This window comes from Anoplophora glabripennis, unplaced genomic scaffold (assembly GCF_000390285.2).
Source record: "Anoplophora glabripennis isolate ALB-LARVAE unplaced genomic scaffold, Agla_2.0 scaffold111, whole genome shotgun sequence".
Taxonomy (NCBI): Eukaryota; Metazoa; Arthropoda; class Insecta; order Coleoptera; family Cerambycidae; genus Anoplophora; species Anoplophora glabripennis.
The window spans coordinates 905,383-918,175 of record NW_019416273.1 but is presented as its reverse complement, the minus strand read 5'-3'; the positions used below and the strand labels follow the sequence as shown (position 1 = coordinate 918,175).

The following is a 12,793-nucleotide window of genomic DNA, read 5'->3' as shown; positions in this document are numbered from 1 at the left end:
CTGCCAAGAAATAAAATATAGCTTAAGACTTTTTAGTGACGTTTTTAAAGCAACATCCTTACGTTTGCGTGTAGCGCTAGCTGCCTCGCTAAGATAGCCACGTTCTGGTCCGACACTATTTTCGGCTCGCTCAGTGCGATCAATTCCTTAAGTTCGTCCTTGACTTTCACCACCACCCGATTCGTGTTGTGGTCTAAGGGCTGGATGATGATGGCGGCGAAATTGAACTGGCCCTAACGAATAAAAGTATATTACGACGATTTTTAACTCACTTCGTTCACCTACCTTTATAGTGTTTATGTTGTACTCTTCCCCACTTTCGTTATAAACGATACTGACGTAGTTGTTCCCGATGTGTAACTTCTTGTTGTTGCAATTCGTGTCATATTCTTTGTTCGGCATCATGGTGGCAACGTGAAAAGTAACGCGGATGACGTCGTCTTGCCAGATGTACGCAAATTTTCCGTCCTCCCCGCTCTGATCTAAACCCCCAAGGAAAAACACCTAGAAACAAAAACGTTAAATAAAACCTTGAATTGGCATGGGATTTATACAAAAAAAAGTGAGACGTCAGTCGGACTGGCTAGATTTAAGCCCTTAAAAAAACCATAAAAAAACTAAATTTAATTTATAAAAAGTACCTAATAAACAAATAAATGAAGTGGGACTAAAAGTAACACACTCAACACACTATAAAAAATAATAAAACTAAGTTTATTTTTAAAAAGATCGGACCTGATATCTGACAATAACTGATTCATAAATTTAATACCCATGTAAAGTGGTGATTTTTCATATATAGTCCAAGCATTCTATAACGGCCTAATGTTAAATTTGCAGAAATTATTACCTGGACAAAAAAAATATGACCGTATAGGAAATTAAATTTTAAATTGTGTTTCGTGTTCTTTAAACTCGATCCAAAATGTCGAACATGGTTAAAAATAATCGCAAAGTTGCAAAAAACGGTTTTTCTAAAATAACTAAAAAAATATAGCACCGATCAAAAAATTTTAAATGGGAAAGTTGTAAGTTTTAAAAAGATCTATTGAATGATTTTTTGTAAGTATCGATTGCTTTGTTACTTTTCGAGATTTATCGAAAAAACCGTTAAAAATCTACTCTTTCCTCGTGTTCTATAACTTGTTTACATTAACGTTTCCTTACTTGCTATTTGCTGCAGAGATAGCCCACTGCAATCCGCCATTTTGTTTTTTTTGAGACATGGAAATGCAATTTCAACCTCGGGAATCGAAAGAGCATACTCAAAAATAGTAAGATAAGGAAGTTTGGTCAATATATTTTAAATTTTTTGATTTGTCAGTGAAGCTTGAACATGAGTTACAAATACCGTGATTTTGGACGTTAATGGGTTAAGGGGGGAAACCACATTAGGAAGCTTATATTCAAGCGTTTCTCATGAATTTTTTTGAGTGGGATTAGAATTTGATCATACTTTGACATTATTTTATCAATATTTTGAAGTATATTTACAAATTTTTTCAAGTCATTTGTGTTGAAAAAGCCGTAGTTAATGGGCTATTGTCCACCGAAGGTTGTCATTCGAATTGTTTGTTCACAGGAAATGTGGAGGTCGCAATTCTGATGTGAAAGGAAAATGTTTGTTTTGCTGCATTATTAACATGTTTTTTAAGAATATGAACCTCATTGCGGATAAAAAAATTATGAAAATTGAAGTCTAGACATGTGTTTGAAAAAAATGACTCGATTTCCACCATTTAATTTTTTTTTTAATAAAAAAACCCTTAAAATTACAATATCATCCCAATTGTTGATTCATGTTCTTTGTTATTTCATAAAGAAACACTCTTTCAATTTTCATAACGGTCGTTCATAACTTTTTGAGCTAGAGTTCCCGTGAATAAAAAAATGCTACTTTGAGAAAAATGCGCTTGAAAATTGAAAAAGTGATCAATAATGTAGAGAGCTTCCTGATCAATAAATCAGTAATTCCAGCACCATATAACAGTTATTTTTCTTCCTTATAACCATCATTCTGAGCTTACATCTGTTCTTTTCTTGCTTAAGAGGGCTCTATAGCAAATAGGCAACCAGCAATACATTTTTATAGATTTTATTACACAGTTTGTCCAAATATGAATTAATGCACAAATAACAGACTTTCCTCCATTCTAACGCAGATTTTCCATAAAATGGACTTTGTTTGAAACTCAAATTGCTGTTTGTTGTAAAGAAATTTGTAATTTGCGCTTTTGAACAAGCGGTATCGTATATTACAGTCGCGTCACAATAAAATCGTGCGCATTACTTTCGAAATGAATTCTGTATACTTGTATGTTAATAAAGACAATATTTTAAGGAATTAAATATTTTACCCCTTCCCTGTTTATATACGAATTATATGTTTATGCATATAGAAATAAGAAAAGCATTGACATTAACAAAGATAAGTACAACTATAACACGAGACATGCTGGTGATCTTAGAGTGCCGTTTGCCAAACTAAAACTACCTCTGAATGCTCCTTATTGCTTGGGTCCAAAATGTTTTAATCGTTTACCAAACGATGTTAAATACTGTGTCTGTAAATATTTTTAAACGAAAGTTAAAGCTCGATAAATATTTTTACAGTGTGTCAAGTTTTTAAATTTTTAAATTGAAGTTTTTTATTTTTTTTTTTTGTTAGATTAAGTGTGTGACGAATCCTATACATTATTATTATTATTATTATTATTATTATTATGTGCCACATGCATTATTAAATTATACATCATGGTGAAAGAAATGACAGATTATGTAGAAGAGAAAAGTAATTTTCAATAAAAAAAAATAATATTTCACATTTTTACTTGGTTGATCCACTTTAAATATTTCCGCAAGATGTACCTTGGTGTATAATTTCCTATTTTAAAATGTTTTAAACAGGCAATATTATTAACGATATTGCAGGAAATCAGTACTCTGTAGATTAAAAACACCAACACTCACAATATCTAACATATTAGTAGAAACGCTAGCTATCTTTTCGCAGTATTTACAAATTAGTAGGTCGCTCTCTGTCAGTAGATACAAAATAAAGCTTTGTGTCAGTAGGCATTGAGTGGCAGTGACATTTAAGATACAACACACTTTGTAGGTTATATTTCACCTCTGCAACATTATCGTCAATACTTGACTTTAAAATTCATTTTTCAGAAGAATAATATGAACAGAGTGTCACGAAAAGTTAGTTGATGCTCGGCAACTTCCTTTAAGCAGGATTTAATGTAAATTCGTGCAATTTTCTTATTGTTTAAAAATGCATAGCAATATTCAGAACCTTAGTTTAGCGCTGAGCACGGTTAGTCACATTATTGTAATAGTTGAGCTTCGTGTGTGTAATTTTTATAAATGGAATTATGCGTAAGAGGGCTCTATAGCAAATAGCCAACCAGCAATTCATTTTTCTAGATTTTTTGTTACACAGTTTGTCTAAATATGAATCAATGCACAAATAACAGACTTTCCTCCATTCTAACGCAGATTTTCCATAAAAGGGAATTGGTTTGAAACTCAAATTAATTTTCGTTGTAAGAAAATGTGTAATTTGCCGCTTTTGGCATCATAAATTACAAATTTCGTAACACCAAAAAGTAATTTGAGTTTCAAACGAAGTCCATTTTATAGAACAGCTGCGTTAAAATGGAGGAAAGTCTGCTATTTCTGCATTAATTCATATTTAGACAAACTTTGTATATAAAATCTATAAAAATGTATTGCTGATCATCTATTTGTTACAAAGGGACACAAATTTTTCCCGCAACTACTGCTGATCCAACTAACGTTGTGCCTCGTCGATGAATTCCTATGACAGCTTTTATGAACTCACCTGCGGATCCACATCGGAGAGTTTAACCAGAGTACCCAGATTCTGTAAGAAATCCACGTATCGCAGCGACCCGAACCGATTCTTCAATATCTCCACCTCGGAATTGACCTGGCCCTCCCTTATGTACAACACGCCGATCTTATGGGTTTCGTACGGAGGTATGAGATCCAAAATCTTAACCGCCCTTTGAACGACGTCGCTAGAACCGACTATCAGGGGTCGTTCTGTATTATGTCCGAAATAGGCCGCGTGGTAAAGCTGCAGGAACACGAAACTAGGATTGATGCCGCTCCTGGGTACTTCCCTGGACCTGGTCGGTTGCCGGACGTGCTCCGATCTCGGCTTACGGTTTGCTGGGCTCATCACGGAGATCGTGTGCAGCCTGTCACGTTTCTGAGATTGGTTCGATTCGAGGGACGTGAGGCGTTCTACGCTGCCGCTGTTCTTCCGTTCCTTGGCTCGTTCTCTTGCCAAGTTCAGGTTGGCGTTGGAAGTGTTCTTCTCTAAGATAGAGGACGAAGAACTCTTCTGTATTTCTGAAGGAACAAAATTTTGGCTAATGATTTCTTAATATACAGGGTTACTAAAATAGAATACTAGACTTGTATAGTCATTATGATATCAGCTGCAACCGCATAAAAACATTTAACTAATAAATTCTACGGAATCCATAGGCGTCCAGAAAAATTTTGCCGTCTCGTCTATATATATTGTATTCCGAGCTATATTCCTATTTAGTTGACAATATTCTTTAATTTTTTGTAAATAATCTTCCCGAAGTGCAACTGTACGTCGTGATTCCATAATTACCATAAGCTTTTCAAGTTTTTTATGTTTAAAACCGCATTGTAATAAAATATGTCGTAAAGTATCTAAAGATTTATAATTATGTATAATCAGGATAATTGCTTAATTTATTTCGAATCATGTTTAAAGTAGGAACTTTATGTTCTTTATACATATTATAAATTGTGCGCCATATTACATCTCTGGTAAAATCGTCAATATAACGAGCGTTCAAATAAAAACGTGGTCAAAGTTGGCTCTGACACATTGGACGTAGGGAGTAGCTTATAGCGACCAACTTAACCTCATTTCTCAACGAGCTGTATAGCAGCTAACTTTATTTTAAAGAATAATCATGATAACAATAACAAACAATTAAAGGAAAGTGTCCCCCTCCTTGTTATAACAATAAATTAAAGCAGCTGCTGAAAGTGTCCCCCTCCTTGTTCCAAGCACTTTTCACATCTGTTCCTCAAAGAATTAAAGACATTTTCTAAGATGCTCGGGGTATTGTTAATTTCACGAATCTTGTCTATAAGTCGAGCCTGCAGACGGTTTAAATCAGGAATAGGCAGTTCAAAAATAGTGTTTTTAAGGTAAAGAAATCACACGGCGTAATGTCACATGACCTCGGTGGAAATTCATGTTCAGCATTGAGACTTATTAGTCGATTTTGGAAAACTTCCCTCAACATATTCATCGTCTCGCCTGCCGTATGTGCCCTTGCGCCATCTTGTTGAAAGTATAAGTTTGTAATTTCGTTTTCTTCCAGCTGCTTAACAAAAGGAGCGATAATTTCTTCTCTATACCTTTGCGCAGTAAGAGTACCATTAAAAAAATAGGTCCATAAATCTTCCTTCGATTGAGAGCACACCAAACTCCAATTTTTTGAGCGTGTAGAGGGCCCTCGACAAAAAAGTTATCTGGTTTTTCAGAAGACCACATTCTCATATTCTGTGAGTTTACGTAACCACTTAAATGAAACCAGGCTTCATCAGAAAAAAAGGTGATATTATGAAGTTCACCGTAGTTGTTTAAAAACCATTCACAAAATACAGCCCGTCGCGGAAAATAAACTTCGTGAAGTTCTTGCTGACAAGTTAAACGATAGGAGAACAAACGCAAATCTTTTTTTTAACACTGTGTGGCAGGTACCGACTGATACTCCCACCATTTGTGATAAAACACGTACAGAAGTTCTTGGCGCATTTTCCATTATTTGTTGGACATTTTCTTTTAATTCTTCAGTCCGCTTTTTAGGTCGGCCGCTTCCTTCTTTTCTTGTTACACTGCCCGTTTCACGAAAAACATTAACACAACGCTGAACTGCATTTTGAAAAATTTTGTACTCAACAACGCCGGGAAATTGATTTTGAAATTCTATGAAACAAAACTCAATAGAATACTTCCATATTCCATCAATCTTGCGTCCATTTCTAAAGTAGGACTCTATGATAAACACTTTTTGTTCTTGAGAAAACACCATTTTAAACGCTTTTTAAAACGAAAATATTCAAATTGATAGCGGCGATATAGCGCTTTGACAGATGACGTTTAAGTTCATTTGCTATACGCTACGCCTTACGTCCAAATTTTCACAACCAACTTGACCACGTTTTTATTTGAACGCTCGTTACTTTAATTTTATATTTTTCTGATTCCTCTTTGTACTGTATTTAATAACGTTCTTTAATTACGCGATAAATTGTCGTTTTTGATATCTTAGTTAATTCGCTAATCCGTTTCCTAATTTCTTTATCACATTGTTCACTATTTTCTCTTTTCAAACATTCATATATGGGGTGCCTCATTTTAATCGAATATCTCTGTTGCTAAGCCGAATAAAAAGAAAATGTTCAGACAAAAGTTATTCAGGACAAAGGGAGTCGCCTAACTGCATTAATAACTCTGACCTTGGTGTCAATGTTCAAGGTCATTTGAAGGTCAAAGGTATTTTTTTAAATGGGAAACCCTATTTTTGACGCCGGATTCGGAAAGAGCGGGAAATTTTATGTCCAGAATGTTAGTTTAACAATTTTTAGAGTGACCTTGAAAAGGTTAAATCAAGGTCAAATATCGAAAATTCGTCCGAAAGCTGTTTTTACAAATTCTTGGACAAGCACCCCAAAGGAAACAGAACTTACTACGTCCACGTCGTTGTTTCTGGGTAACGCTAAAAGTAAGATTAAGAACAGAAGTGAAATTTTTTATTTAATAAAACTGCTTCTAAATGATTTTCATATTTGACATGAAGGTCAAAAACCACCAAGAATTCGAAAAAAACAGCTTTTGGACGAATTTTCAATATTTGACCTTGATTTGATTTTGATTTTCACTCTAAAAATTGTTAAACTACCATTCTGGATGTAAAATTTCCCGCTGTTTCCGAATCCGGAAATAGGGTTTCTCATTTAAAAAACTACCTTTGACCTTCAAATGATCTTGAAAATTGACACCAAGGTCACAGTTGTTATTGCAGTTAGGTGACCCCCTTTGTCCTGAATAACTTTTGTCTGAACATTTTTTTTTATTCGACTTAGCAACAGAGATATTCAGGTGCATCGATTAAAATGAACCACCCGGTATATTTAAAATAATACATTGACTTTGTACGTGTAAAGCTTTGTTTTTAAACTCTGAGTTTGTTTCGACGCTTTCGACAAAAACCGGCTCGACTATTTGGGGATTTTCCCAGGTTATTTCGTTATCTTCCGTTTCAAAGGGTCTTCAGAAAGCCATGTTAAACTACCAGGTAATTACATATAATATTTATTTTAATGACTATTACCCTTTACTGGTTACGATATGAACAAATAAGAATATTAGCTAATAATTAATTATACATATTATACCAACAATAAATATACCACTCTAAGCACTGTTCTCTACTGCACTGGCAAAACCAAGTGAACCACATTCGACACCAAATTAATTATAAAATACCATGCAAAAAAATTATTTATGACCTAGTGGACCACCTACAGGTTTGCTTTGACGGCCAGCGCGCCGCCGTCGATTCTACATCAGGCGGACTGGTCTACCAATACCGGACTCGCCCAATGGTGATCATGGCTAAAGCATAGGAAAAAATTTCAAATGTGCAGACGGTCCTGTGCTTTAACATTCACAGGTTCCAATTGACATCGTAACAACTATAGTAATGATCAAAATAAGAAAATTTCATATAAATACAGAGTCTTTGACCACTGTTACTTCAGGATGAGATAAAGTAATTATAGATGAACAAAAAAGTTGTATATTACAGGGGCGTAAGATTAACAGTTAACAAAATACGAGTATTAATATTGGGAAGTTTCATCAAAACGTGACAACAGCGCTTAACCTAACGCTACACGCTGGTGCATACCACGGTGCACGCGGTAGACTTGTTCTACGGAAAAAATGTAAACAACTATTATTGTGAAACATTTAGTACATTTCAAGACAATTGTTTTCCAGTTTTTAAATAAATAAAATAAAATTTATCGATTTTGTAGTACGATGATAAGTGTTGTGCTTAAATTTTAGCTTGAATTTTAGTAATTATGAATCTCTTAGCACAGGAACTTAACTTTTAATCAAATTATGAATTTTTGATGCACGCATGACACCTTCGAATCCAATTTTCGCACACACGCTGGAAAACACTCAAGAAAATAGTGGTACACAAAAAACACTCAGACACAGTCCAATTCCAGATACCAACTGACTTGCGTATTGCTGGACAGCTTAGTACCTCGTGTGTGTGTACCTTCGCCGCGCCGTTGTCACATTGTCAGATATGAATTTTATCAAATTTTAAATTTATTACAACGCTAATTATTTTTTAAAGTTAAGCATAAGAAGTTCAAAAAAAGTGATAAACATTGTATTTTATGGTATTCTGTGCACGCAGTTATGTCAATATTCCTTAATTAATCGAACTTTTGTTAGAGACTGATAATTTTTTTCTTGGAAATGGTTGAGTTTAGGACCCATGTCATATAAGGTTTTTTTGTTTATTTTAATATATTCTATCGTCTGTTAAACTTAAGGCAGTCAAACTTCTAACACCCTGTATATGCCCTAAAATGATTCTTAAAAGAGTTACAGACTTTTAAATGGTGGAAAAAAGAATAGTTTAAAGTTTTTTAAATTGGTTATTTTGGCATAAAAATTTACGGTAAAATTGAAAAAAGACTATTCTTAAAAATAAATAAAACTTTAGAATACAGGTTAGGGCATGACGATTTTTTTGAATTTCTTTTTTCAAAAATGAGTAGTGTCAAAAAGTTGTGTTTTGGTTAACTATTCACAATTATATTTACAAGAACCGGCAATTATATTGGTTTACATTTCATGTAAAAATTGCAGTCAACTATCTTCTCATAAGAAGTTCCGTTCTATCATTATTTCTATTTTTTTTCGCCTATAATGTTAAAAATATATATAATACATTATACTATAAAATCGGCAAAAAAAAATGTATGCTACCTGTAAATTTTTTTTAACTAGCAATGCTGTGTGTGTAGCAAGCTACCTAAAGACTTTCGACGGAAGAATAATAAATGTACAAATCAATACCTGTTTAGACATAATATTTGAACCTTTAAAATACTTCTTCCAAAAACAAATTTGTTTCAAACAAAAAAGAGTGACTGCAAAATCTGCCCGTTTTTGCGTAGTGTGTAGCAAGAAGGGGGAAGGTTGTACAGAGGTCTCCGTGGGCTTAAATTGATCGTCATGAAAAATCTAGGTGAGCATAATTCGATTTTTCCAATATTTGCCCGACTTACCCCTACTTAAGGGGTGGAAACCACCCCTAAAACAAGAAAAATGAGAAAATAGTCGATAAATTCTTGGTAAAATTGGGGGAATTTCACATGGCAAGGGTAAAATCAGGAATGTCCTAAAAATGCTCATGATAAACCCACCCCCCGCGTGGGGGTAAAACAAAAGATCGAATTATGGGGCCCGTCTTTCGTATCATTTGTCGGGTAGTGGGGGAAACAAAGTACTTCATGAATTGGATATCATTCCCCGTCTGCTATCGGCAATAGGGGTGGTTTTACCCCCACGCGGGGGGTGTTTTTCACCTTGAGCATTTTTAGGAGAGCATTCTTGATGTTACCCTTGCCATGTGGAATTCCGCCAATTTTTACCAAGATTTTGGTGACCATTTTTTCTGTTTTCTTGTTTTAGGGGTGGTTTCCACACCTTCAGTAGGGGTAACTGATCAGAATCCGACAGAAGAACGAATTATGGGTGCATGTATTTCATATCATTTGGATTTATAAGGAAGAGTGGCACAAAAAAGGCGATTCATGAAGGGAACATCATTTGCCGCTGGTTTTCGGCAATAGGGGTGGTTTTACCCCGTTTTTCACCTTGAGCATATTTGGAAGAACATCCCTGATCTCTTCCTTGCCATTCAAATTTCCGCCAATTTTTACCAAGAATTGATCGACCATTTCCTCACGTTTCTTGTTTTAGGGGTTGTTTCTACCCCTTAAGTAGGGGTAAGTCGGACAAATATTGGAAAAATCGAATTATGCTCACCTAGATGTTTCATGACGATCAATTTAAGCCCACGGAGACCTCTGGACGACCTTCCCCGTTCCGTTCTTGCTACACACTACGCAAAAACGGCCGAAAAAATGGGGTTTTCTGCTTTTACTCTTTACCAAGGTAAATGTTTATAAATAAGCAAAAACCTTTCAAATTAGGATAATACACATCAAACGGCATATTTTTGGACCCCCTCATTTAAAAAAGTCGCAAAAAAAATTTTTTTCTCAAAATCGACACGCCCTAATATAGGTACGTGAAAATGTTATTTTGATCAATGCCCTCACCCTTGGAAGACCGGTACACTATATTTTTAACAGTCCGTATATTAGAAGTAAATCCTTACCAGAAAAATGTCGAGCGGGCCGAGGCGACGTCTGGGTGGGACTCTGCGGCGGCTTGCTGCTCAAAGGAATCAGACTGCCCACGTTGGGCAGATTGTTGGGTCTTTTTTGAAAATCAGGCTGGCCGCCTCCGGAAATCACGTTCGGAGACGGGGGAACCGTTTGGTAAAGCTTTGCGACAGCATTTGGGTCATTCGGTGGCGACGATCCCGGATAACTGTGACAGCTAAGCAGGGACGGGTGGTAGGAGGAGGTGAAGACCGTAGCCTGATAGGGTTTCTGAGGCTGGAGGGGGTCGCTAGATGGCGGCGTTGTACCTATAATAATATTTATCGCCTCTAAGTCAAAACAATTGCCTTAAAAACTAAACCATAAAAAACTCGTCTAAAATATAAAGACAACTCACGTAAAAAACATTTTAATGCATTTTAAAAACTTTTAAAATTTAGAGCACGCTTAAATAGTTAAAAATGTTAGGACTCTATAGCAAATAGGCAACCAGCAATACATTTTTATAGATTTTATTGCACAGTTTGTCTAAATATGAATTAGCAGACTTTCCCCCATTTTAACGCAGATTTTCTATAAAATGAACTTAGTTTGAATCCGAAATTACATTTTGGTGTAAAGACATTTGTAATTTACGATGTTCAAAAGTGCTAAATTACAAATTTCTTTGCAGCAAAAAGTAATTTGAGTTTCAAACTAAGTGTATTGTATAGAAAGTCTGCGTTAGAATGGAGGAAAGTCTGTTATTTGTGCATTAATTCATATTTAGACAAACTGTGTAATAAAATCTATAAAAATGTATTGCTGGTTGCCTATTTGCTATAACTCCTAAGACCATGACAATGAAAAATTCTCAAATAATCATCTCAATATGCAAATTTATGAAACACGTTCTTGAGTGGGATCTTTTTTCATTCTATTTTTTCAAATTAAAAAAAATTTTTTGGTATTTTCATTTTTTGCAGATAATGTATGCTATTAAACCAAATTTTATTACAGAAGTAAATTGCGATGACTAATTTATTTGCACTTCCGAGAAACTGGTAAAAAAATATTTTAAGTGTTTTAAAAATAAATAAATACAAAATAAAATAAATAAAAATTAGCCCCTTACCTAACCCGGCAATTTCTTCCGGAATCGCCTCACAGCTAACCCTCATGTCCTTGGAATACATCTTGTTCTTCTTGATGTTATCCTCATCCAGACTTTTACTCTCTTCTCCTTCCGCCACTGCCTTCTGGTGCAGAAACGGGTTCTTCCAACTGGCCGACATCTCCGGGCTAGAATTCGATCTCCGCACGGGATTCCTGGATTTAGTTCCGTCATCGTAGATGTATTCTAGTTCTTCTTCCAAGCTGTCCCTGGAGTTTTGACGGGATGGTGACGGTTTTGGAGAACCTGAAACGATTCGATCCGGGTACGTTTTATGAAAATCTATCGTATTCAGGTCTGGACAATGTGGCGGCTTATATAGAGTATTGGTGGCATTATTACCTGGTAAGCTACTGTTAGACGTTGACAATCCCCTTGCCTCATCTAGATTAGGCTGCTCCTCGGACGATGGCTGTCTTCTTAAGGGAGGTCTGAAACTGCTGGTGGATTCTGGATAGAGCGAAGGCATGAAGAGGGTGGAGAGCTCGTTTAACGGAAATTCGTACATGTTGTGGGTGTACGATATCTCGTTTTGTATCCTCATCACCCAAGACATATCGCCTGAGACAAAAGAATGGTTGTAATAATCCAACACTTCACCGCAGAAGAACCAAATTTGGTACATGATTTAGGTTTATTACTAGTCTTCTTTGACTATGACTAAAGTTAATTAAAGCACTACAATATAAGGTGTTCATTGGGGATGACTCACCCCTAAAATTGTACCAAACTTTTTTTTTCATTGACCGAATTGAAAAATAGTAATATTAATTCACAGCAGAATTTGATTTTAATTTTTTTTTACTATTGTTAAATTTTATGGTTTTCAAGAAAAACCGTATTAACGAATTACACAAAATTGTTTTTTATTTTTTTTTCTCGATAACGGTCGCAGATAAAAAAAAATCATAAGAGACCAAAAAGTTTCTCAACAATATATGAAATTCAATTTTGATTTTAGAATCTACCAACGGCGCACCGCACAAAAGTTCAGGGGAAGAAAAGGAGGCATGACCCCCGAAAAAATATCACTCTGTAGAATATCACGATCATTTTGCATGCCCAATGATGTATGCCCTACAGCGTAACCTATATTCCAAATTT

At 35.2% G+C, this 12,793-nt stretch overlaps 1 protein-coding gene across 1 annotated transcript in view; it reads right to left on the bottom strand.

The window, feature by feature from the left end:
- The window catches only part of LOC108903946 (tuberin), a 30,426-nt gene that overhangs the window by 299 nt on the left and 17,334 nt on the right, over positions 1-12,793 (bottom strand). Inside the window, exons 16-21 of the mRNA XM_018706298.2 lie at positions 12,032-12,250; positions 11,651-11,935; positions 10,530-10,844; positions 3,851-4,386; positions 286-504; positions 63-233 (exon numbers count right to left, since the gene is read on the bottom strand). Coding sequence (XP_018561814.1) covers positions 63-233; positions 286-504; positions 3,851-4,386; positions 10,530-10,844; positions 11,651-11,935; positions 12,032-12,250 — 1,745 coding nt within the window. The remainder of the gene's footprint in view (positions 1-62; positions 234-285; positions 505-3,850; positions 4,387-10,529; positions 10,845-11,650; positions 11,936-12,031; positions 12,251-12,793) is intronic.